A 27276-nucleotide genomic window follows, 5' to 3' on the forward strand; every position below is an offset into this window, starting at 1 on the left:
ACGTGGTGACGTCACCACTGCCGGCCGCCGGCGGTCACCACGGGACAGCGGTCCCCGCCGGCACCGGCGGCACGGCGAGTTGCGGGGCGCCGGGCCGGCTCCCGCCCATTCCGCGTGCCAAGCTCCGCGCCAGCGTGGCGTACCGACTGAGCTGAGCAGCCTGGTGTCGGGGGGGGGGGGGGGGGTCTGGGGTCCCACCCACTGGTCTAACCTGGGGACGATGCCCGAGCTCAGATGACAAGTGTACAAAGTTGAGAAGCTGTCCGTGCGTTATGCAGAGGGCGGTTCTGCCGTCGGACACTTTCTCGTGACGATTTTGCCGCGTGCAGAATTAACAATAAAATGCCAAGATTTCCAGTCGCTTTTGAGCCGCGATGATGGTGATGGATGGTGATGGACGCCGACGCTCGACACGCTGAACAGTATGGTGGCGCCCACCCTGCCTGCGCCCCCGAGCAATGTCACCTCTGTGTGCGCTCCCGAGTAACATGATCGCCCGGGGCGTGGTAAACGCGCATGTGAATGTCGCCACGAGTGAAACACCCCGGGGCCCGGAACAATCTCATTACTTTCCACCGGCAAGCCGTGGTTGTGTAACAGGCATTCTCCACGCCGGGGAATACCACACACCTGCTACGCCCTCCCCCTTCCCCACCGGCGGCGAACCATCAGCCGGCTTGCTCACTGAAAGCCGTGGATTGCCAAGGCGTCAATGGACGTGGTCGAAGGCTCGTCGCAGAGGGTCCATTGTGCCGGCGCTTTGGTCCTTGGCCACTTGCCAGGCTTCCAAACTGCGCCTCTCGCCATCAGGTCGTAAGCCCGTGCGAACGGGCGGAGTTCTCGCAGCCCTGTTGCCTTGCTCAGCGCAGACACTCTTCAGTGGTTTCCAAACTGCGCCTCTCGCCATCAGGTCGTAAACAAGTGCGAACAGGCGGAGTTTTCGCAGCCCTGTTGCCTTGCTCAGCGCAGACACTCTTCAGTCCATCTTCGGAGGCGTGCAGGTTAAACATGTTGAAACGCCTCGGCCATAGCATGCAGCAACCTAGATATTTCCACGGTAAATCCAGATAATGCCGACACTTAGTTATTTTGCTCCGTGCGTGGTCCGACATCACGCGTCCGAATCGAAGTTCCAGTTCACATAGTTTTCTGTTGACAGCAGTTGTCACCTCGGCCGGACTGAGGATAATAATGCCGAGGCAAATTGACATATATTTTTAGTTTTGCACCACAAGCACATCCGTCTGGGAATGCACCGTTAGGCAGCCTTGGCCATCAGCAATCTCGCGGCACTGGGGGGAAATTCTGAACGCCCGAGCGAACGGCCCGGTGCCCAGAGATAGCCATCGGACCAAAAGCACCGGTATCCAACCGACAAGCGTGGTTCGCCAGTCGGTTTGCGTTGTCTTTGAATACATATGCAAAAATTAAGCGGAGATGGTCGTGTAGAACGTAGACGGCGCCTATCGCAGTGTGGCGGCCATGATGTGGAGTAATGGTTCTGTGCTTGGGCCGTTCGGCCTCGCGAGCCCCTTCACGAATACGCCTGGTCCCGCATCCACTGTTTCATCTTACTTGATCTTCAGTCCGGCCATGGACGACTGCAGAGGCTGCAATAAATATAAATAATGCATTACAATACACATAAAACAAAATGCCTGACACGTGACGCTGATCTCATAACCGCAACCACCTCGTGCAAATGTCCCGAACACCGCCTCCATGTGACAACGAGCTAGGCTTCCAGTGGCACGGCATGAGCACCTGATACCAGGTGCTGAAAGCGATGTTTCTTTGCGCCGCCAGCATAGCAAAAAAGACGTCCCGGACACGGCAGGAGCATCCCGGGGGACGCATGCATGCATCTCCGTGCATCCCATGCATGGAGACACCCAGTCTGTGCATATGCTGTAGGAGCATTCCATGTAAACGGGACGGATTAGTCGAGGATTGAAAGGTAGATCTGACGCGGAGAAACACACGTATGAGCTATAGTTCAGAGTCGCCGGCGGCATGCAACTGCCACGCCCGGCGACCCATCGCTGTAAATTGTATCTATCGGGTACAGATACTATGACCTTGCATCTAATTGGCTGGCGGTGGCGATTACAGCAAAACACACAAGGTAATGGTCGTCAGATTAGCCCTGATTCGGTCACTGACTTACATTTCACACAGACGAGCGCGCACACTACCACTCAGTGGTGCTAGATTGCCCCAACTACAATTCCCTGATTGACTCATACATTACACCAGACCTGTATAACTTCCTGGGTGCCCGTACATTACACCCAACCTGTAATGAGCGTTGCGATTGGATGTCGCGCGTGAAAAACGCAAACATTATGAAACGCAAACATTTCGCAGAAAGCCTCTGAGCAGAAACAGGGGCATCCAGGCTTCGCCTGCGATCATCTGAGTCGTCTTACTCGCTTTCTTTGAGGTTAAATTCATTGAGCTGTATCTGTGGATCACATGTCCCGGAAAAAAACGGCGTTGGTCCGAGGCCATTGTTGGCAGTCTGGCACAAGAAGCTGTTGCATGTGTATTAAAGGTACTGGGCAGACGAAAACGGCAAATTTGATCTCCCTGCCTGTTCCCAACAAACATAGAAAATTATGATATCCCCGGGAACTTGCCACAACAGAAAATCCCAAAGAGCTAAAGCATTCCGACTTTCGGGTTTGTATTTGATCCAAACGCTCCGAATAAAGACAGCCAAGATGAGAGCACCATAGTCACGGACCCCCCCCCCCCCTCGTTACAGACATGCGAAGGCCAAAACTTGCGGTACAATGTTAAGAGTCAACTGCTAGCATTGAGAGGCATAGCATGTTCAAGAGGTGCGCAACAACTTCGCACATATTTGACTACAAAAACGACATTGGGCTCGATCTCCGTGCTATTTCAAAATAATAAAAGTGTGCAAAGCACAGACCAGGCACAATGCCTGTTTTGATTACTTGATTGCAGTGCTTCAAATGCGGTGTTCCTCCGCACTTATTTCACTCAGCTCGACCATGCCCGTGCCGAGCAATAGCCCAACACAGTTGTTGAAGGATCATGCAGTCTTTAAGTTCGGCGAGCACTCGCAGCGCTGAAAATTGAGTCCACTGACTTCGGCATTCATCCGCAACTTTCCTGCGACTCGCTCGATTCAGTACGTCTTCGTAATCGTGAGAAACCTACCAATTCTACGTCGGCAAGCAAACAAGACTTACTCGGATTTGATCTAATGTAGCGATGTGTTCGTTAACTCGCTTCGCTCCCTCACTCAATACGTCTGGACAACGCTCACACCAGAGACTTGCTACGAATATGAGGATATAACTTACTACGAAAATGTAAAGCTAAAAAATTCAAGGCATCAACACTTTTAAGCGATCATTGGTGGGTGCTGGCAAATCTTTCCCCCGCCACATTATATTCGTCCTCGCTCTCCCCGCACTCCATAGCTGCTTTCAAATCCGAGTAATCATCAAGTCGCAGTGTGGCACGATACTTGCTAAACAAGTTGTCAAACGCTTCTTTGCACTGCAATGCCTTAACAACCGCCAATCAGGACTGAACTCTCGGAAGAAAAACATGTGTGAGGACAGGCTAGGCTCCAGACACATCCCCAGTTTCTAAGGATGGTGCGACGTCGTTCCTGCCCGCCTCCCCAACCCCAACCCCCTGGCGCCGTCCCTGCACGGCTTTGTTGACGCGGACCTGTCGCCGTGACCCATGACCCGGACCTGCGGGCACCCCCTCCCCCTACACACCCCTGACCCGGACTCGCTGCCCCCCCCCCCCCTCCTCCCCCACACACAGCCTCTGGCCCGGACCCGCTAGCTCCGCCCCTGCCACGGCCCCGCTGGCGCCCCCCCCCCCCCTGCACAGCCTCCGATCCAGACCTGCTGGTGCCTCCCCTACACAGCTGATTCGGACCTGTTGGCGCCGCCTCCGACCCACTGACCTGGACATCCCAGATGACGAGCAGGCCGTCGGCGCCGCTGGTGCTGACGCGACGGGCGGCGGTCCGGTCGCCCTCCACGATACGCGTGGTGCAGATGGAGTTTTGGTGCAGCGTTGCCAGAGCCGTGTCGTCAGCCTCCGAGCGGGACTGCTTGTCCAGCGACTGGAACTTCCGCATGGCGCTGCGTCGTGGGGGGGGGGGGGGGGGGAATCGGGTCAGCGGGGAGGACGGATCTCGCGCCAGGGCAGCTATCATGACCCTTTTCATGTCGTTAGGAGACGCCCTTCGAACTCTGGCTCCGCCGCATTGCATTTGAAAAAGACTACTGAGACACCCGCCACGGTTTTAAAAAAGCCAGCGAAGATCGCAGAGCGAACACAGATTCCAGGCCGCCGGGACGGAGGTAAGCGGTGAGCACGGCCCAAGTTCAACTCACTGCCAGGACCAAAGGAGCCTCAAGCCGCGCCAGGCGCGTCAGTCGCCACCCATGCGGTCAATGTGGCGATCTTGCTCCCAGCTGTGACGTCAGATCAAACGGCATCGAAGTGTTTATTCTGATTAGGACGATACGATCTACGAAACTATCTTAATTAATTGCCCGTTTTTTTTCAAAATTGCAGCGGGCTGCATTATTAACTTTTTAAATGGAGTGTCACTGGGCTAAGGCTTCGAGGATGGCCCTCAAAGCACAAGGACTTTGACCTGGGCAGTAGGTGAGTGAGATCTGGTCACATCCGGCTGCTGCTAATGTTCTCCAACCCGGGTAGGCACCACCGGTCAGAAGAAAAACACATTTTAATATTCCGGTTAGCCACACCGCCACCGACGTCGTGGCAAGTGACGGCCGTCGGCGGCCGCTGAGTGGGTCACTGACGGCCGTCGGCGGCCGCCGAGTGGGCCACTGACGGCCTGCTGAGGGTGGGAGCGAGCGCCTGACCGCGCACGCTCCGCGCGCCACTCGACCGGTGAGCACTAGCCCTAGCGACAGGTCAGTGAAGCACCCCAGCTGCCGCGCGCGTCACTTGGCTGCGACGCTGCCGCGCGTCGGCGGCCTGCCGAAGGGAAAAAGCGCGGCTGCTAGCGAGTGAACTGTTCTCAGAACCGACCCAATGCCGACGCTGCGCGACGTTTCCGATTGGACGCACCATCGACCGAGATCCTGGGAGCGCAGCTACAGCGCGTGAGGGGTGACGCGCTCAACCGCATGCCATCACCGCGCCGAGCGTAATGATCTCGCTGCGTGCACGAACAACACGCTCTGCAACGCTCGAGCACGCTACGACGCTTCTCACAGGTCCCGTTCACCTGCACTGTTCGTGACGCACTTCGCACGGCCCCGCCGTCACCGCAGCACAGTGTGCGGCGTGGCAAGGCCCTGTGCAGCACGAAAGACTAGAAAAACTAGTCCTCGACAGCGTTCCCATAGTGTCTCCAATGTGACGCAGAACTTGGTACAACATGGCCAGATGTATGAAGTGCGTTAACAGGAGCGCACCTGATATTCTTGGGATAAGTGCTTGCAACTTTGCTACCTTCACCTTAAACGTACCAGTAACGTTACATGTTGGGATCAATGTCTCGCTACACTCCGACATACGTATGACAGGTGCCACAGCCACCTAAATCATACCAAGGTGGTACACAACCTTTTGGAAATTCCCACCGCTGCTGCTTCGCTCGCGCATGCATGCCACTGATAAATGTACGCGAGCATGCAAATGCATGCAAACGAGCATGCCACTGATAAATTTTCAACAATTTCACCCACTCGGTGTCTACACGCTACCTTAGCATATTTACCTTTCGGTGAATTCCGCACAAAATCGACCGATGTAACGACTATTTACCTCACCTGCCAGATTTTACATCACCTGCTGGATTTTAACAAAAAATGGTTCACTTTATATTGCAAACTGATTCCTGACAGCTTCGGCTCGATTACAGGACAGCTGATGAGATAAGCCCCACACATTCTGGGAGAAGAATGTGACACGGGTGTCGTCCAATGTTTGCATCTCCTTGGAAATGCGTGTAAAATGGTAATTTATAACGCTGCGATTTGATTTATATAAGTGCAAGGAATATATTCCAGTACGATTTCTGGCACGGGTGACTCACTTTGACTCACGTTGTGCCCCGCGGCCCGCCCATTCTGCCGCAGCGCTCCGCTCACTCTGCCCTAGCGGCCCGCTCAACCTGCCCAAGCGGCCCGCTCACTCTGCCCTAGCGGCCCGCTCATTCTGCGCTAGTGGTCCACAAGTCCGTTCCCAATCATCCCGGCCGTAATACAGCTTAGCTGACAACAGCATGACCACAGTTAATGGAATGCCTCGCAGCTTATTGCTCGCTGCGCCCTAAGCAACAAGGATTTGGACCGATCTCCTGAGGCGTCGCCGCCGAGACACTCCACACCCGTGAGAGTGAGGTGATAGCCGTCGTGTACCACCACTCCTGGAACGCTCTGATGAGCTCTCTTGTATCGCAGCGCTCCACCCGGGCCGCGGCCGGCACCGGACTACAGCTGCCGCGCGTGCCGACCGAGCCAGCGCGGCGGCCGCTTGAGTCGGACCGTCCCCGGACGCTGATCGCTGCTAGCAGCAGGCTTCAGGCGGCGTGATAGACAACAGGCTTCAGGAGGCGCGATGGACAACGGGCTTCAGGCGGCGTGATGGCCAACGGGCTTCAGGCGGTGTGATGGACAAGAGGCTTCAGGCGGCATGATGGACAACAGGCCTCAGGCGGCGTGATGGACAACAGGCTTCAGGCGGCATGATGGACAAGAGGCTTCAGGCGGTGTGATGGACAAGAGGCTTCAGGCGGCATGATGGACAACAGGCTTCAGGCGGCGTGATGGACAACGGGCTTCAGGCGGCGTGATGGACAACAGGCTTCAGGTGGCGTGATGGACAACAGGCTTCAGGCGGCGCGATTGACAACAGGCCTCAGGCGGCGTGACGGCCGCACCAAAGCGGTGTTTCATTTGTGCCGCATTACTGATGTTTTTGTCGGCTGATGACCAGTTGTGTACGTGGCATGGAAACCGTAAAATCAAAAGAACACGGGTTGCAAAATGCGGACGAACATGTATCTATGAACCAATAGGAATAATTTATAATACGCTTGCTTATCGCTGATACACTTACTTACGCTGTTCCAACACGATACCACGACGCTATATTTTGTTAAAGGGAGCATGTCACATTTTTTTGTGTGCTTTTCATTCATTGCTAGATCAGGCGCGTACCATTTGATCAGTAATACCCGTTTCGTCTATATCCTTCTGAATAGCTCCGAGTTTCAATCTGAAGTAGCCGTTCCTGCGGGGAAACCTCATTTGACTCACTGCTCATCACTATGCAAGCAATGCATTTCACTTGCCTTGCTCTTTCCAACATGTGTGTTCTGTTATGTTTGCAACGCACTTATTTGTCAAAATGTGTGTGTGGGGAGTGCTATGAAAGCATGAAACATTCTGTTTAAACAAAAATATATGCGGATATGATGTTATTGTCCCGCGAATTCAACGAAACGCTATACTGCGGCTCTGATTTATCCCGCACAGCGGCTACTTAAGTGACTCTTTTGGAAGCACACTTTGGCTTTGGGCATAAGAGTATCACGTGACCCATGGTGACGTCACTGGTCCAAACCATAACCAATGTACTTCTCCGTAACAGGCCCCTGCCGCCCGCTGGGTCAATCACAACGGCATTTCATTCACACCAGTAGAGGTGCCACGGCGGTCGTCACGATCGCGACAACTCCAGGAAAAAGATATAATGCTGCTACAAGGCGTTGACAGCGTACTTTGGACCCCCCAAAAATACGAAATCGATATCCTAATCATTTCTTAACGGTGCTAGCAGTGACCTTACCAAGAGCTATTATTTGACTAACTGGTCATGAGGTTTCACAAGAATACGTTTTTGAAATGGGCCTTAAAGGCCGGACACCCCCCCCCCCCCTTTAAGGTTTCACAGCGTTAGACGATACTTTGGTCATATGACGCACCCGGAATTCCGGGGTTATGGATCCCCGAGCCGCTTCCGAGCCGAACAGCAACAGTTCAGCAAAATGACTAACATATTAGTCAGACCGAGCTGAAATTTTCGTATTCGGCTTTACGGCATAAGCTAACTAAACAAACGCGATCCTATCAAGATTCGAGAGATACGTATCCCAAATCGATAATTCATCTCTATTTACATTTACACTGCATACTTTTGGGATTAAATGATGACGTGCATCCACTAAACAACACAGGAAATCATTTCAAAGTATTCCGTGTCATCTGCCTAAGGTATGAGCTGCATACGTCTTGAAATCCAAAACAAATAACTACTTGTTCCGACCAGCCACACCGCACACCTGGTGCCTCCGACACTGACGTGTGTGCTGCACCTGACCTTCCGGCAACCCGTGACAGCCGCTCACAACTGTCCGCCTCTGCTGTCCAAAAACATCGCCGCACGTCACTGCCTTTGACTATGGCTTCGCCACTGCACCCGACCGTCTCCGGCCGGACATTGTCAGCCGCCCGACCAGCCCCAGCCCGACCCCCGACGACATATTACGTCATCACCATCTGACGCTGCCGCCCGGCCCCGGCACCACCACCCGCCGTGACGTCACCGCCGGTCCCATGACGTCACACGCGTTCGTACCTGACGCCACCGCCCTCCTTCTTCTGGGACTGGTCCAGCTTGGCGGCCAGCCGGATGGCGCCGCCGTCGATGACATACAGCATGGGGCAGCAGCTGTAGCCGGCGGCCACCAGGGCGGCGGGGCCGACCCAGCTCAGACTGCGGTACGGCAGCTGGTCCGTCCGCAGCGTCATCACCCTGCCGCCGGCCAGAGACGCAGGACTAACGTCACCGCAGCTCACTGGGGGGGGGGGGGGGGGCACTCGCGAGCGCCAGCCGGCGGTCACCACAGCTCACCAAAAACAAAAACAAAAAACGGCAGGCGCAGCCACCACACCACTGACACCGGGTACGGCAGGCACGGTCACCACACCACTGACGCCGGGTACGGCAGGCACGGTCACCACACCACTGACACCGGGTACGGCAGGCACGGTCACCACACCACTGACGCCGGGTACGGCAGGCACGGTCACCACACCACTGACACCGGGTACGGCAGGCACGGTCACCACACCACTGACACCGGGTACGGCAGGCACGGTCACCACACCACTGACACCAGGTACGGCAGGCACGGTCACCACACCACTGACGCCGGGTACGGCAGGCACGGTCACCACACCACTGACGCTGGGTACGGCAGGCACGGTCACCACACCACTGACGCCGGGTACAGCAGGCGCCGCTGACGGTGCCACTGATGACTTCAGGCACAGACACACGTCACGGAATGCCGCGGATGATGTCATTGACGACTTAAGACGTAGACGCACGCCAATGAATACCACTGCGGTGTTACTGATAAGCAGATGGCAGCTGAGACCGTCCAATCGGTCCCTGGCAGCAGGCCTGTGTGATCGTGGCGGCGGGATTCCCTGAAAGCACGCGACGGAGCGAGGACCATTCAACGAGGACAGTCACTGCCACGACGAGACAAAGCAAGCCCGACCCTGGTTACCCCACGTTAGGAGCCAGAGAGTCAGCATGCGAGGCTTCATGCTGGAGAAGGCTGTCGCGGGATACATAGATGCATACTGACGTGACATGGCGATCGTTAACCACGCCCCAGCGTGCGAGTCAGAGTCTCAGCGAGTGGCGTGACCTTTGACCTGGCGTGCCAGGCTCAGTGCCAGAGACCGGATGCTATCCCGCTATTCGCTACACGCACGTGCACAAAAAGCTTTGTGAAGTGTTGAAATGATATTGCGCATTCACGTTCCCCAAAAGCGCACCCATCTGTTGACCTGCCCGGGCACCTTGGGCCATTCGGGGCCCTCCAAATTGGGTCTTTAGTACTTCCTTTTTGAATGGAGGACCCTGCGCTCTTGTCACGGGCCCTATCTGTTAACCCGCTCAGGAACACTCGATCGTTTGGGGCCCTTTACACTGTGTCGCGGGGATCTATTACTTGAGTGGAGGGGACTACGCTCTTGTCGGAGCCCTCATCTGTTAACCTGCTCGGGCGCACTCTATCAGTCTTGTGCCTTCCATATTGTGTCTCGGGTACTTATTTCAATGGACAGCCCTTTGTTCTTGTCTGGGCCCCATCTGTTAAGCTGCTCGGGCCAGTGACGGATCCTTTTGCGTCCCGAGAGGACAGATACGCTCACAAGGGATCATGAACGGCCGAATGAACGCAGTTTTCTGGCACAAAACACAACCAAATTGGACGTTTTTGGATCTCTAGACGACCAAGAGCAGTCGCAGGCGAAATTGAAGAACCCGTGAGCAGATGAAGTCCCTGTCCGGAGGCCCTACGCTGTTACCAGGGCCCTATGTGCCCACTTGCCGGCCGATCCGATCGCTGAGGAGCCTTCCACGTTACTCTTCATGTTTTGCATTTCCTCGTAGGGCCATACGCTGCTGTTGTGGCACTATCTGCTGACATGCCTGTGCACTCTTGATCGATAAGGGTACTCCCACGGATTCCCCCCATTCGCCCGAAAGGCTCTTAAGCTGTCGCTAGGACCCAATAAGCACGGGTACACTCAGGTGCTCAAAGGCCGTTCATATTGGTCTCGGGTTCCTTTCACTCGCTCGGAGGTCATTGTCCTGTCGCTGGCGCTCACATGAGGTAAGGAGCCGAGCCACTCGATGCTCAGAGGCCCTCTACATTGATCTGGGCCTCTTTCCCTACGATCCCGCTTGCGCAGGACCCTACACTCCGGAGGACCCTACACCGGGGTCCTTTCGGCTAACCTGCCCGTGCACTCTTCATTGCAAAAGGGGCATTATTCACGCGCGCTGGACTAGGGTAATTCCCCTTTGCTTGGAGGGCCCTGTGCTGTGGCCGGGTACCTATATGTCAGCCTGTCCGGGCACTCCCGATCCTTCATGGCCCACCACGCTGGTCTTGGCTTCTTCTCGCTTGCTCTGAGGACCCTACACTGGTTGACGGACGCTTCTTCATTGGCTTGCCACGGCACCCATGATTGCTCAGATTCGGTCCGTATTGGCCTTGGTACCTCAGCCTTAGAGAAGCAGATGGATATGCCCGGTGAATTTTTACGCGCCATTGTCGAACGTAATTTTACGTGCCACCGACGTCCTATGCGTCACTTCCGTTGCCCATTTCATTGTGCATCACGTGCGTAACACATTTAAATGCTAGCATATTTTGTACTCCTCCAAAACAAAGAAAAAACTCTGCATTAGTTGTCATCCATCAGCTGACCACATCGACCAGCCGGCTTGCTGTAAACAACCTGGGAATCGAGGTTGCGCTTGATTTTAATGACATTTAGCAGCCAGCTTTAGTTAAGTTTGCCAACTTTTTCTGAAAAAAATTGACCTCAAAATGATAAGATTCACCATGCTTTGGGAGAATGAATAACCATCAAGCACGTGCATCCTTAGCACACCTCGTTTTCTCAAGCTGCGCGCAGTAAGATGGGTTTCCGTATAAAAATAATACGCAAAAATTCTTAAAATAAATAGCCGGAATGCCCGGATTTTTTGGAGGGGCCCTCACTCAAGGCGGGGGGGGGGGCAAAATGCCCCTCCCCTGGCGATATGCTGGCTCTGCTCCCGGGAAGCGGCGGCAGGTAATGTTTGATTTCCGTCCGAGCAGTGGTCTCCTGGCATGGCGGCTTACGCGCTAAAGCGCCACCGCATCGTTACTGGAACATCGTTACCAGATTCCGTGAAACGAGCTACGCACTGTGCTCGTGCGTGCTCGATTAGCCCCGAGTCGCTCCGATCGTATTCACTGATGCCATGCTAGCTCAACTCGGCTCAGCTCAGCACAGCTCAGCAGCAGGCAGCAGCTCGCATCCCGGGCCCGCCGCCCCAGCTCTCTGCAGCTCACTGTCCTGACGCCCGGCCCCTCCGCCGGGCCGGTCGTCCCGCCCCGGCGCGCCGGACCGCAGGCCACCCACCGGTTGGCGTCGGCGCCGTCCATCACGCTGACGGAGGCGTCGTGGCCGCACCAGGCCAGCAGCTGGCCGTCGGCGGAGAACTGGACGTCGTGCACCCAGCCGCCGCCGCCGGCCGACGAGGCGCTCACTTCGGCCAGCAGCTGGCCGAGCGGCATCTTAGCGCCCCAGCAGGTGGCGCTTGGCTTGCCTTCGATGTCCTTGATGTAGGCGGAGAACACGCGCACCTGGCGGCGCACGCCAGGCGTCAGGCGCCGTCGATGTCCATCACACACAGGTGCGATCGCTATCATTTGCGATGCGACGACATGACCGTCTTGCGACCTCAATAGAAGCAACAGCGCCTACGAGCAGGGTGCGCCATTACATAAACGAGCTGCCCGAACGGCGCTGATGACGAAAACTGACGCGGCGGGCATGGAGGGAAGGGAAGGAGGGAGGGAGGGAGGGAGGGAGGGAGGGAGGGAGGGGAGGGGAGGGGAGGGGAGGGGAGGGGAGGGGAGGGGAGGGGAGGGGAGGGGAGGGGAGGGGAGGGGAGGGGAGGGGAGGGGCGGGGAGGCATCCGACATTTTACAAGCACTGACGATTAGCGCTGACTGCAGCAGCACGCAGCACATTATCTGATCACTCGCACTGTCAGAAATGACTAGAACTTTTACTTGATTTCGACGTGAAATACCAAAGGTTAGTTTCTGCTTCAACAACTGAGGAAAGCAAGCGCACCGGCAATCTCCCTCCGACTACTGCTATGGCGTCAAACGCGACCCAGCTACCAGTAATACCCTGCCCTGCTACCAATGGTACTGCAGGCTGATGCAATAGCCGAGCGAAAAAGAGCACACAATGAGGCTGTACTGCCAGAACTACCTAGGACGCACGATACGTACATCTGCGTTCTACATTCAGCTTGGCTGCGTGATGCTGTCGTGGAAACGAAGTGCTGCGAGAAAACCATGCATCGCATATTTCAGACTAATTTGAATTGCGCGGATCTGCCAAGTTTCCCATCCTGCCTTCCAAAAACAGCAGGCGACGAGCGCGCGCTTTTGTCTAGTTTAGAGCAGGTGCGACTTCAGAGACGTCACAGGGAGGCGCCGAATGACATCGCCACCATCTTCGCGGAAGATGCACGTGCGTTGGTCGTCTTTCAGAGTTTCGTGCGTTCACAAATGTTTGCGTCACGTCTGGCTGCATTTCCCCAAATTAAGAACAGCAATTTACACACCGCACGTAACACATGAATCTCGCTCGTGAAACGAAACCAACTCTTTCAGAACACTTCCACGAGACAAATCTGAGCACGATCCCTCTCCAAGCGTGACATACTCATGGCGTGAAGAGAAAGGCGGGTATTCCTGTAGTTTACAGACGTTTTGCCTGAACGTACAGAAAAGAAAAGAAAACTCTGGGGTGCAGCAATCTAGCAAACCGGATGCTGACTGGCCATCATTCATTGAAGTTTTAAGTGTTGCATAATCCCCCTGTTAGTGGTGGAAGGTAAGTCCGTGTTGGGTGTCGGGCGGTTCATGTGCGAGTGTGTGTTGCATGTGTAGAAGTACCAGTTGTTTTTCATTTTGTTGATAACATTTGGGTCCTCATATCCAAAGTTCTGGCTGTCGATTTTCTTCGCTTATTCGCTCTTGAACACGAAGGCAACATCTTACACACCATTCCCGGCGTCTCGTCACAGAACGGTTGCTTTTAATGAGCAGCGGTACGCATCGTCCGGATGCCGCAGGGGAGAGGCGACAGGCGCGAGTCAGCAGGCGGCGGCCGGCGGCGCGCGCTCAGCGCCGCCGGCGTTCTCGTGCGGCAGGGGATCAGCGCCTGGTGCCGCCGGAGGGATTCAGTTCATCACAGGGTCCGACGTGACGGCGAGGCGGCGCCACGGAGGCACGGTGCCCTCCCGCGCCGCCGGCCGGTGCTCACCTTGAAGTCGGTGCTGCCGGCCGCCAGCAGCACGTTGTTGGGGTGCCAGTCCAGGCTGGTGATGGTCGAGCGGATCGGCTTCTTGATGTGCTTGCTTACCCACCAGTCGTTCTCTTGCTCGAAGTAGCACACCGAGATGAGGCGCGCACCCGAGCCTACCGCGAACTTGTTCTCTGTAAGGATGGGAGCGGCGAGCGTAAATGAGGCAGCCGGCGCGTTCCAGACAGGCGGCCGAGACGACAGAGCGCCTCGGAGAAAGGTCACGGCTCTGAGTAGCGATGCGCAGTCAATAGCGGCCCCAACGCGGCATTGGCTAACCGAACTTCGACCACAGATTCTGTTCATAAGAGATGAAAAGCAACAGACGATACGAACACGTGCCCGACATTACTGAGCAACTCGGGAGGCTGACTGTCACACAGCTCCCAGAAAATCCGATTGTTTGTGCGGTTCTAACGATCAATACGACCGACCTGCCGGGGAGCACCCGTTACAAAATCCAGGGGGGGGGGGGGCAATTTAGAGGCACCAACACGACACCAGATGTACCACCGGCTACTTCCACAACCACGCACGGGGGAGGGCTTGCAAGCGCGTGGGTATGCTGCCGCGGGCGTGGAGCTGTTGAATATGCTTGGCCTCGACCCGCTGGCCCTCCGACGTAGCGCCGTGCAGCACTGTCGAGTTTGTCCACCGGACTCCGCACCGGCCAATGTACGACTATTACTGCTCCTGCGCGTTTGAGTATTCGCGGGCCTGTGACATGAATGCACTCGTAGTATATTCCCCGCATGCTGCATTGACTAGAACGTGCCAAGTGCAAAGCCACCATGTGGATTGCATGCATACACATCATCGTCGATTATCTCAACACCTACTTGAGAGGCGTGGGTTGACCGAGCTGGCACATCATGCCCCTTATGATGATGATGATGCTGATGATGTTTAGGGCTTTGGGATCATGCATCTTATGGCTGTCCTTAAACTACCGTGGAATTCGCTACGCTGCTGCCACTAACACAGCAAGCTTCTTCAGCTTAGCTCCAGTAATATCGCACAGTTTTACGAGCAGCAACAGGGCCTGGCACGGACACAGCTCAGACACAAGCGCACGGCGCGGCACGCTATCATCAGGCACGCTATCATCAGGCACGCAAGCACACAACCTTCGGGGCGGTATCATGTTCCATGCACATAACTGTATGCTATGTGCTTAACATGCTACGCGCGGCTGCATATGGGGCTGCCGAGAGGATATACTGAGCACCGAAATACTCCTCGCGGCATCTGTTTTACGAGCGCCGAGTCATTCCTCGCCATCTCATCCACACAAACTGCAGCATGTGATGGTGTTTGAATAACTGCATTTCGGGGCGCTCCGACTGCAGTGGTTCGACTTGGACTGCCCGTGACTGTCACGTGGTCCTTACATGTTCAGCGCATGCGTGGGCACGCTGAGAACGCTTTCCGACCATGTCGGAGCAAGATTACTCCGAGTGCCGACCACACGCGGCGAGGACAATCAAACAGGCTAGCAAATGATTCTAAAATCGGTCATTCCCGTACTCTAGAACAGCTTCAACTAACAGATTGCCGCCGATGAGGCGCGCAGGGACAGGACAGCCGCGACATACCGTCGGAGTGACCGCTCTCGCTCAGCGGCGAACCGGCTGCACTGCACGAGCGCGTGACCAACTATTAGCGGATGGTCACAGCGAGGTCACGTTGGCACCTGGTCTCCGAACAGCGTAAACCCCGCTGTGTCCCGTACTTGTGATCGATAGTGACACGGAGGCAACACAGACCGAATCCTTCTTTTCTGTTACCCCGGTAACAGTTTGCCCGCTCACCCATCCTACTTTCTCCCACATGGAATTTGTTCCCGTGATGCCATGCGAGGCCACGCTCAACAGGTCCCAAGCCTCTCGCCAGTCTTTCTTTAGACGGGCTGACAACAACGGCTTGAAATCCCAGAGCACAATGCTCGAGCCGGACAAGGTCGATGGCCGGCTGCTTCCTCCCCCTCCCCCTCCCCCTTCCCCCATGGCAGCAGCAAGACTTGTCATTTCCAGCCACCCCGACGTGTCCAGGCACCTAAACAAGGACGACGCGCTTTCCATCCCGCTCAAGAGATGACGCCTGCCATGGGATTCAGTCCACTATGGCACGACCACGGCACGTTTCCAGATATTGGATGGCTTAAAGTCTTGAACACACCTAAAAGGTCCGGCTGGGCGTCCAGCTGCGTAAACTGGCGTCTCACTACGGCCGCATAGTTCGGCTATATTTCTTTGTGTTGAGATTTTGAGACCTGAAGCAGTGATGAGAAAACGCAAGACACTTCGTCCAGTTGTTGCCAATGCCTTCCATCCTGCGCCTCTCCCCGGCTATGCGCACACGTCTAATATTCTGTAGGCGTTCCACAAATAGCATGAAAGTGAAGCTCCTCAGCAGTTGCGCGTCGTTTCGCCGAAGAGCACAGAGACGGATCACAGACCAATGTCGGCAGCTCCCCTAGGCGAGCATAGTGACCTTTTCACCAAGGCGGGTTGGCCTTTACTGAAGCCAACATCCTGGAGACTTCTGCTCACCCGGCAACAGATGAGCCTTGAGCTACCTCCTTTGTCAGTCGTAAATAGCTGCCAAATGCCAAAAAAAAAACGACAAGTTCGAAGACATGCTCTAGTACGACGGAGGCGCCTGTTGCTGTAACTGTAAGCTGTACGACGGAGATTGCGTTACTTGTAAGGCATTGCGAGAGTCGATTATCTTGCGTAGGAAAGCTTATGGTGGCTCATGCGCCTCCACTGGAAGGCTGGCGAAGAAGGCTGCGGGACTGCCATACGCCCAAGCAAATGACCTACGTCATTTGTGGATAAGTGGCGACGAGCAGAACAAAAAAACGCCCTCCAAATCAGCCGACTCTGCACTGTAAGAGGGTGCGTCCGTAACGACCCTCAAAATTCGCATTCTAGTTAGCACATCTTCAACTTAGAGTGCCTGTTACCTGGTTCCCCGACCTCCGCGACAGCCTGGCGCTCGGTCAACGGAGGTCAGGCGGAATGAGACGGGATGCGCTACGGACAAATGGGGTCACGCTTCGCGACTGCAGTGATAATTAGTTCCAAGTGAAAGGGGGCTCGCATGATCCACAGGCTTACCGAGAAGCCGATAAACCCACGTCATCGCTATCTCCGGCGATCGTTAGCCCATTCCCAAAGCGGAAAAGCGTAGGCCGACGGCGTCAAAAAAACGTCGCGGGTATGAGAATGACCACCCCGGGCCAGCCGCCTCAGGCGCCCGAGGCGCTTGTCCGCACCGTCACCGGCTCCCTGCGCGCACGCAAGGCTGTGTAGGCAGGCGGTCGTCACTGGCGCCTTCCTGATCCACGCGACATCACCCAGTCCACCACCAGCCGCATAGCCACACAGTCAGCCCACCCAGCTGCTGCCAGCATCCGACTTCGGACCACCCAGCGGCCAACACGGGTCATCCCGGCCGACTACGGCACGCTGACCTTCCCACCGGGAACCGCTTGACGGGTCGACTCCTCGCCGACTGCGGCACGCTGACCTTCCCACCGGGGACCACTTGACGGCTCAACCCTCGCCGACTGCGGCACGCTGACCTACCTTCCGGGGACCACTTGACGCAGGTGGCGGCGCGGTTAATCCGGAGTAGCACCAGCGTCGGTCGCCATTTGCCGCCCGCCTCCTGCGTCCACACGTATGCGTTCCTGCAGGCACGCGCGCGCTGGCCGTCAGAGAACGGACGTAACTTACGGCCAGCGTACAATATATATATATATATATATATATATATATATATATATATATATATATATATATATGCAGTAATTTAGCAGGCAAATAGAGCGCCCCGAAATCGGGTCAAAAGATTGCGGAGCGCGTGCAGTTGATACGCCAGCTTAGCTTATAAACATTACGAGGGTCGTGATGATTCTCAGTTGAGCTGTATGCAAAAAACACAATTTTGAATCACGTACATAACAGCCAGCGCTGCGTACATTGATGCTGATGGGCGGACGCCGCGAGCATCAATAACTGAAAAATAAACTGACCGAAAAACCACACGGACGAGTTCGCATGCCAGCATTTCTTGCTTGGAAGGCGAGGACCCTCCTAAAACTATTTAAAAGAAAGACGTGTCCATGTCCATGAGACACTGGCGGAAGCGGGAGTAAGTAATCTGACATAGCTTGAGCTCTGCGCGGAAACGCTGGCGAGAGCGGGAGGAAGTAATCTGACAGAGCCTGAGCTCTGCGCGGAAACAATGGCGGGAGCGGGAGGAAGTAATCTGATATAGCTTGAGCTCTGCGCGGAGACACTGGCGGGAGCGGGAGGAAGTAATCTGACAGTTTGAACTCTGCGCTGCGCGGAAACACTGGCGAGAGAGGGGAGGAGGTAATCTGACGTAGCTTGAGCTCTACGCGGAAACACTGGCGGGAGCGGGAGGAAGTAATCTGACACAGCTTGAGCTTTGCGCGGAGACACTGGCGGGAGCGGGAGGAAGTAATCTGACATAGCTTGAGCTCTGCGCGGAGACGCTGGCGGGAGCGGGAGGAAGTAATCTGACATAGTTTGAGCTACCGTACGGGTCAACGCTAAGACGCCCCAACCGACTCAGGTCTGGGTTGTAGATCATCTGTCGCCAGAGTTTTGTTAAATGTTTGCCTCCAGGCATCGTGCGTGAAATCGGCAATATCGTCGGAAACAACCCTTCCCTGCGCAGCGAAGGTGACGAGACCAGCGAAGCAAGTCACCAGATAAAAAGATCAAGCCCGCCCAGAAAACTTGCGAATGAGACGGCTCTCTATAAGCAGCTGACAGGTACTCACTTTAAGCATGCAAATAGAAAGGCTGAAACAACCTGTCTGAAAACGAGGGCAAAACACATCAAATCGCTTCCTATATCGCACCTTACCAATTCCCTGGTCAGTCACCTCGCCGGTCCAGTGCCGACAACACTATCCGTTCCTTCTGCCCTTTCTCGCTTTTTCGTTGCGTATTTCGGTTTTATTTGTTGTTTTTTCGGTCCCTCGGTTCTAAACCGATTTCTGCTAGGGTGTCAAGCATGGCAACGTCCCCCTTGTCCAGCCTTTTCCAGAATTGGACCTCTAGCAACAACGTTGAACAGAGCAGGAATAAGACCATTCTTTTCCGAGCCACGCCTTATAACTGGTCTTTAATCCACAACGTTGAATAGAGCAGGAATACGGGTACCCTTTTCTGAGCCCCGCCACAGAATTGAGCGTCCATCCACGACGTTAGGATTGACAGGAATGTGGCTATCCTTTTCTGAGCCCCGCCACAGAACTGGCCCTCAACCCACGGCGTTGAACAGAGCAGGAATAAGGCTTTCACCAAGACATATGTGGGTGGTGCAGATTGTACATGGAAATTGCTCCGAAACGGCCCATTTCTAGGCCGAAATGGTCGGCTATTTCTCATATTGAAGTCATCCGAGCAGCGAAAAATGCCCACTGCTGAAGGCTAATCGATTACGAATCAGCCAGTTGCGAAGACATGGATGGCATGAAAACCAGAACATAATCAAATGGCATAGGCATCTTCCGGTTCCGTTTTCACAGAAACGAGTTTTCATCACGGATGGACTGATTGTTCGGACTACCACGCTCTTCTGGTGCATCAGCATGTACACACGGTATCGCCCACGCAGCTCTCCGGCCGTCGCCGGGTGTTGCTGAGCCCTGAGATGTACTGGACGGTATTCAGCCATCAGCCACGTGCGCGTCACAGCCCGAACCTTCTCCACGGAAGTGTTGAGATTCGAAATGGAGTCTCCTGATCACGAGCCGAGTGCTCTACCACTGAGAGCACCTACAAATAGCTGTGCATATACTAGTGAATCAGACGAGAATGATAGCCAGGTGAATATTGCTATCCCCGATACAAATATCGCAAGTCAATCATTCCGCAAACCTGGCTTTTCCGCTGCAAGCAGGCGACGTCCAGTATACCACCTGCACCTCGGGCACGTGTGAAGCAACAGCTGCTGGTAGGACGTGATTAAACGCCCTTAAGATTAGCCTACTTGTGTCTCCTTCAGTATGCATAGACCGCGAGCTGACGTAATGGGTGAGGTTTATCATCACCCGAACGCCTGACTTTATGAGAAATGGGCACGTGTTCGTGTAGACTACCGACGCCAGTACAAATACGAATACGAATGCCAGGAGGTCGTGGCTGAGCGAATTTATCGAGCAAGCTTCGTATAATGACGTTATGAAGCAGCCATTGACGCTCGTGACTATGAGCACCGTTTGGAAACGCCGAGTTTGTCAGAAACGCGCCGCAGCCTGCTTGGTAACGGCGTCTAAACAGTGCTTCCCGCGTGGTTGGTTGGTTACAACGTATAAACTCGTGTTATTTGTTACAGCTACCGGTATACAGCTTGCATTTTACAATATCCCTATTGCATCCTGCATGACCTCTGCCAATCAGCGCTCGATCCGCCACTGCCTCCCAACGCTCGGTCCGTCACCTCGATCCGCCACTGCTTCTCAACGCTCGATCCGCCACTGTCTCCCGGCGCTCGATCCGTCATCTCGATTCGCCACTGCCTCCCAGCGCTCGGTCCGTCACCTCGATCCGCCGCTGCCACTCAGCGCTCGATCCGTCATCTCGATCCGCCACTGCCTCCCAACGCTCGGTCCGCCACCTCGATCCGCCACTGCTTCTCAACGCTCAATCCGCCACTGTCTCCCAGCGCTCGATCCGTGATCTCGATCCGCCACTGCCTCCCAGCGCTCGATCCGTCACCTCGATCCGCCGCTGCCACTCAGCGCTCTATCCACCACTGCCTCCCAGCGCTCGATCTGTCACCTCCATCCGCCACTGTCTGTCGACGCTCGATCCGTCACCCCGATCCGCCACTGCCTGCCGGCGCTCGATCCGTCACCTCGATCCACCACATCCACAAGGCGCTCGATCCGCCACTGCCTCCCACCTCTTGATCCGTCACCTCAATCCGCCACTGCCTGCCGGCGCTCCACCCGTCGCCTCAATCTGCTACAGCCACTCGGCGCTCGATCCGCCACTGCCTCCCAGCGCTCGATCCGTCACCTCGATCCGCCACATCCACTCGGCGCTCGATCCGCCACTGCCTCCCAGCCCTCACTCCGTCACCTCGATCCGCCACTACCTCCCGACGCTTGATTCGTCACCTCGATCCGCCACTGCCTGCCGGCGCTCCACCCGTCGCCTCAATCTGCTACAGCCACTCGGCGCTCGATCCGCCACTGCCTCCCAGCGCTCCATCCGTCACCTCGATCCGCCACTGCCTCCCGGCGCTTGATTCGTCACCTCGATCCGCCACTGCCACCCAACGCTCGATCCGCCACTGCCTCCCAGCGCTTGATCCGTCGCCTTGATCCGCCACTGCCACTGGGCGCTTGATCCGCCACTGTCGAGAAGCCCGATCCGGGTGGCTGGCCGGGTGTTGCACGTGACGTTACGTCACTTGGGCACGTGACCCAGGTCACCGGTCAGCCGCTTAAGGACACATTTCGCAGAGCCCGGCGACTTTTTTCGCGTGTGACCCGAGGTGACCCGAGGTGAGCAGTCTGAGACTGGTGCGTAGGTCTGCCGCTTGCATGCTTCCGCCCCCCGGTGGGTGCCTCGAAGATGAACGTCCGGTGGCGCTGTATGTGTACTCCATTAGAAAATTTGCATTGACTGTATTGCTTCATCAAATGGTTGCCACTTAAATTAGGCCGCGAATTCGTCTGAACGTGTTCAGAACGTCCCCAATTTAACTAATGCAAACACAAGTGCCTATAACATAAGTCTGATCAGCCCGCGGTTATGAAATGAAGTGCAGCCACCCAAATAGTTTCTTTGCAGCATAACTTACTTAATTAAGAGAACTTTGCCAGGGTATCTATTGCATTGTAATACTTTAAGTAGGAAGAAAACATGCAGAACAGGTAGAGACACCTTTAGAGGAGGCAAGGACCCATGGTCCTCCCCAAAACACAACAAAGTATCGTCGTTTCAGTTGCGTCATGCTTACGTTCTGGTTTTCATCCTGGCATATCAGAATGACTCAGACGCCACACCCAACTAGCTACCCATGTCGGAGTTGCTCTTGGGTGGCAAGGGAATAATGACTGGTAAGTAAGGCTCGCAATAACAATGGCGGACAGGCACTGCATGGCGCAACGCTAAGCAGCTAGCGGTATCCTGAATTGTAGTCCGAGTTAGCATGTTATGTAATGATATAAAGCATAAACGATATACCATTTCAAAACAGAAAATGCTGAACTTTGTGAGATAATGCAAAAATGAAATCGCTTATGTCAAATTATAAAGGAATATCATATAATAACCATCAACTCAGTGTACACTGTGCAACACTGAATAGTTGCAATATGTTGAATTGTATGCTGAATTAGCTTGTTCATTTAAAGACATTCTAGAAAATAGATCATCTACTAAAATGTAAGGATCAGCGTGAGACTTGCGAGTTGCTCTCTGAATGGGCGGACACTGAGGCCGGGTGGAAGTTCGCAAGTTGTTTTAGCGTTTTCCAACTTGTTTGCGAGGGCGTAGTAACCGAAAAATTAAACCAGACAAGAAACACTTAAGGCTATAAAGCAAGTGCATCCATTTGAGCAGCATGGTAACCATGATCATTAAAAATGCCACGGAAGGTAGTCATTGTGTGGTGCTCATATCATCCCTAATTTGTGTAAGCTTTCAGTTAACAAAACACAAACAAAAAGCAAACAAAGGTCAAACAACCCCTGGGGGCACAGCGAATAGTGTGGGGAGGGCACTTGCAAACAAACGCAACGTGCCACCACAGCTGAGACTACGACCTGTGTCCGTGACAGCTGCTAATGACCGCCGCCTGAGCGTTCCGCTGCGTTCGGACGGCACGCTTCCGGCCAGCGGTGCCGGGGAGGGGGAGGGGGAGGGGCGCACCTGTCAGCGGCGCACGTCACGATCCGGTTGGACTTGGGCGCCCAGTCGATGCCCGTGACGCGCAGGTCGTGCTGGTCCAGCATGGCCTGCTGGCGCCACTCGGTGCCCGTGCGGCCGTAGATGAGCACGTCCTTGCTGTTGGGTGACAGCGCCACCTCTGCGGAGGGGGCAGACGCGCGCGCTGCTGAGAGTCGCCACCAGCGATCCGGTCACACTAACCGTTTGAGCTTTACATACAAGTCCAACAACGGACCTCCCGGCAAATAAGCTGCAAGATCACCAAACCTTTTACATACGTAGCATATGCGCGTGTGTGGTTGAATGCCAGAGCTGTCACCACCATCTTATCGCCTACGGGTCCATTCTTGCGCATTACGAAGTGTTACTTCTGCTGGATTGTTCAAGCCCATTAAGGAACTTCCGTGCGGGTCGGATGCGAGACCGGGCAATACGGCAAAAACGTGGCACGTATGCACGCATGCGTCATATGAAGGCAGGCGTCGCTCGCTTTATGGCCTCGTGAGCGGCATTGTTGAGCTTCTCTACAGCCGGCCGCCCGGTCGAAAATCGTTTCCAGTTCAACAACGGAGCTCATCACAAGTTAGGTGAATAAGCGCCCAATCTGGTACAAACGTAGGACGTGTGCACGAAGATATCAAAATGCCGGAGCTGTAACGACCGTGTCATCTCTTCTGGGTTCACACTCACGCATCGCGAGGCGCCACTTCAGCTGAATTGCTGAAGTCCAGTAAGAGCATAAACAAACCTCCCTGTAGGCTAGACACAAAACCGACCAATATGGCACAAACGATGCGCGTGTGCAGGCTATGAAATATGGATATAGGTTTCAACCATTTTATCACTGTCTGGAATGGAACTGTTACGTTTCCATTTTGAAAGTCCTCTGCGTGATAGACGGCCGTCCGATTGAGTGTCGACACATAGCCAGTAACGCATCTCCCTGCAGGTTAGATGTGAGACCGCCAAAACCCACAAAAGGAAGACCTCTGACCGCCTGCCCCCCCCTCCCCCCCCCCTCCTATCCACCCTCCACAATGACAGAAAAATTTACCAAATCCGGGGTGAAACACGGTGGTTGTTTTGAAGGGGCGGTAGTTTCAGTTTTTTTTGCGATTCAACCCACAAACTCTCATTGCAAGATTACGCCCCTGCAGGTTGTTACAGAAAGCCGTCTTCCCTTCACCACGTACAGAAATTTCACCGCCGCCTCTGGCTCTAGCCGAGTTGGATGGAATCTGTCTTCCACCTTGCCATCCTAGGTATTCTCAAAAGAGTGGGGGGGGGGGGGGAGGACTTTCCGGTCCCCTACACACCGCCGCCGGCGCACCACTCACCCGGGCGGCACGTTAGGTCAAGGTCACCGCCAGCTGACACTTGAGCTCGGCGGCTAGCCACGGGAGGGGGGGGGGGGCACTTACCAAAATCGGGTTGGGGGAGAGCCCAGCTCATGCGGTTGACCTGACCCATCGCAACGCCTGATTTCTTTCACATTTCAGCCATACAGATATGTTTTCCCGACATCAAGGAACAATGTCTTTATCGCCCGTCATGACCATTGTGGAAAAATGACTTCCCATTTCAAGCCCATGTGATAGTGAGGCTTTGTAAGAAGTTTATGATTGGGTGTAGGTCGGAGGAAACATCTAAATAAAAATATTCGATATGACCGCCGGAAAAAGGTCTCGCTTAATGATCACGGACGGCTGTACGAGCGCAGCCAGACCGTTTTACATTAAATGGCTTTGATAATGGCATATTCTATCAGCAAACGGACGGAGTGGTCGACACATGTCTCTACGTCACACGTCACACATTTGTACCGTTTTGGCCGGTCTTACATCTAGCCTGTACGGAGGTCCGTTGCTGGACCTGGGGTGATTCTCGGCCGCATGGCCGCATGTCGCTCAGACCGCCTTGACAAAGAAACTTCACAATTTCAGTTCCGAAATCCGAAGAACAATGAGCACATGCCCATCGTTTTCACATACATACACATATGCTGCGCTCATTCCGCTTGTCCAATGACATCTTCAATCTCTCAAAGCCATAGCATGGTCCACAAATGTCTACGTGTGGCACACACACACGTATTGTTTGTGCCGTTTTGGCCGTTCTGGCATCTCGCCTGCAAGGAGGTCTCTTACTGGACTTGGAGCAACCCAGCCGAAGTGGCTTTTCTCAATGCGTGAGAGTGGATCCGAATGCAATGAGATTGTCGTTATAGCCTTGCTACTTAACGACACATGCACACGTGCTGCATTTGTAAAAGTCTGGACGGTCTAATTTGCCGAGAGATCTATTGTGAAACTTCGCAATTATCGACCAGCCGGCCACCAGCACTTCCGCACCTGCTCGGGTGCACCTTGCCGTCGCATCGCCGGGCGGGCGACTACGCGCCACCTGGAGGACGGCGCGAGGACGGCGCGGAAGAGGTTCTTTCGTGGACCTGGCCTTAAGTCTTGAACATTTCCATAAATTCAGCAAAATTGTCATGCATGAATAAGGAAATTTCCTATGCATGCCACAAATGATATATGGTTGAAATGTCAGGCAAGGTATTTCAAGACGGTGTATTATGATGACTCAGCGCATCTTGCTCTTACTGTCTCTGGTGGAGTTCCAGGCATGGGTGGTTATTGGCTCCAAGCCAAAACTGTGCTTCTCTGCCACAGCCATTTCCTGGAACAAAATCCCATTCACATGGTCAACAGCCTTGTTATTAAGAAGCATTTTGTGTGTCCTCAATGAAATTGTGTGATACTAGGAGCTGATTCCCAGTTCACAATGTATCTCAATGCTGATTGCACTAATGCATCACTTATTTTCAAATTTGAATATTTGTTGTGCATTGCTTGTACACAAGGATGTTCTGGATTAGTTGTGGTATTAAAAATGGGATTAGAACTACAGCCAAGCAGTGAAGGTGCCCAGAGCCTAAAGTGAGTCAACACTCCATAACAATACATGTGCCATCACTACATAACATTAAGACCTATACGCAACAGCTTTCAAAATGTCAGCAACCATGAGTACTACATGATTTTGGGTTGGTCCAGACACAATTTTTTGGATAGGAAAGAAAACATTCTTTCACTGCATAAAAGTTCTTCATCCATTCAATTTGTGTCAGTCACCTAGAGAAATGGGCTGCAGGAATGGTTGAAGTACCCTTGTCACCTGGCATTCATTTTTATCGGTCTTAACCACAAAATACACATTGTGCTGAATGCAGAAGCAATGTATGCTCAGGTGCAGCAAAGTAGCCATCAGTTTTAGCACATAGCCAGCTAATGTTCTGAGTTCTGTATCATGATGTTGACAATTTATCACAGGCAGCGATGCATAAACCAAATCAGGCAAAAGCAATAATTTCAATAAAAGATAGAAACCTGACCCGAGTTTGACCCGGTCTGAACCTAAATTTAGCATAGCATTCCCAAAACATGTTTTAGAAAGAGCACCAGGTTCAGGGCACCCAGATGTTACATGGGATCCTACATTCAGTGGATTTTTTACATGCTGGCAACTGATTCAACCTACAGAAAATCCATCTATTGTCCGCTGTGAACTCTTGGTCAACATGTACCCTGGCCACTGAGCCCATTAACTGAGTGTCCCACTCAATCCATGACAAATTGTACAGAACTATCAAATTATTCACTCATGACAGATATTTAAAGAGCATTTTATATCAAATTACCTTCAAAATAATACATCTTGAATATATTGTCTATGTGTACTGAAGTTGGCAGTGACTGCAAAAACATTTGAGGCACTGTTTATCTCCACATACAAACACTGGAATAATTGCGGTGATATTGCTATTACATACTGCATCAGATATGCTTCGCATGACGCGTATTCCTGGTCTGGGCAGCCAGTGATCAGAACATCAATGTCCACGAAGTTTGCCGATTTATATTTGGTAATACTTACACCTACGGACTCTGGTCAGTCTACGTAAGCAGCTGTGAGCTCTGCCACTTCCTTCACATTCGACGAAATCAAGAACAATGCCTCAGGTACTCCGCGAAACCCAATTCAGCCGAAGTGCCAACGGAAGCCGGCTCAGGTGGTTCACCTCAGGGCAATAGAACACTGTTCCGTTTATTACTGTGAGCCTGCGGCCGAAAAAATCTCGCTGCGCAATAACCGCCTTCCCTGATAGATACCATATTTAGCCCCACCCTCAGTTGGCTACCAATTTGAAGAGATCCTTTCCATGCAATAAGAAAGCGCTGGAGTCAATTGCAATTTATGGAGCGCTAGCGAGTGCAGCTCTCAGGGGCCATGGCATAACCGTAATTCGTATCCGGGAGCACCATGTGTCAACCGAGGATGCCGTGTGCAACCACGGGGCCGTTACGCCTCTTATGTGG

General features: G+C 54.0%; 1 protein-coding gene across 1 annotated transcript; it reads right to left on the reverse strand.

The window, feature by feature from the left end:
• Positions 1 to 1383: 1383 nt before the first annotated feature.
• On the reverse strand, positions 1384 to 26985 carry LOC119098698 (actin-related protein 2/3 complex subunit 1A). Its single transcript, XM_037221697.1, has 9 exons — positions 26834 to 26985; positions 25501 to 25576; positions 22877 to 23033; positions 17540 to 17643; positions 13908 to 14080; positions 11982 to 12205; positions 8623 to 8799; positions 3959 to 4139; positions 1384 to 1610 (listed from the first exon to the last, which is right to left on the reverse strand). The coding sequence occupies exons 2-9, from the start codon at positions 25571 to 25573 to the stop codon at positions 1572 to 1574; spliced, it is 1128 nt and encodes a 375-aa protein (XP_037077592.1). The 5' UTR covers positions 25574 to 25576; positions 26834 to 26985; the 3' UTR covers positions 1384 to 1571.
• Positions 26986 to 27276: the final 291 nt, after the last annotated feature.

This window comes from Pollicipes pollicipes, unplaced genomic scaffold, assembly GCF_011947565.3.
Source record: "Pollicipes pollicipes isolate AB1234 unplaced genomic scaffold, Ppol_2.1 Scaffold_4740;HRSCAF=5597_pilon_pilon_pilon, whole genome shotgun sequence".
In the NCBI taxonomy this organism is placed as follows: Eukaryota; Metazoa; Arthropoda; class Thecostraca; order Pollicipedomorpha; family Pollicipedidae; genus Pollicipes; species Pollicipes pollicipes.

Coding starts and splice junctions, on each gene's coding strand:
- LOC119098698 (XM_037221697.1), bottom strand. CDS start 25,573: ATGGCTGTGGCAGAGAAGCACAGTTTTGGCTTGGAGCCAATAACCACC. Junction 23,034..25,500: donor CTGGAACTCCACCAGAGACA/GTAAGAGCAAGA, acceptor CCCCCTCCGCAG/AGGTGGCGCTGTCACCCAAC. Junction 12,206..13,907: donor CCGGCAGCACCGACTTCAAG/GTGAGCACCGGC, acceptor GTGCGCCGCCAG/GTGCGCGTGTTCTCCGCCTA.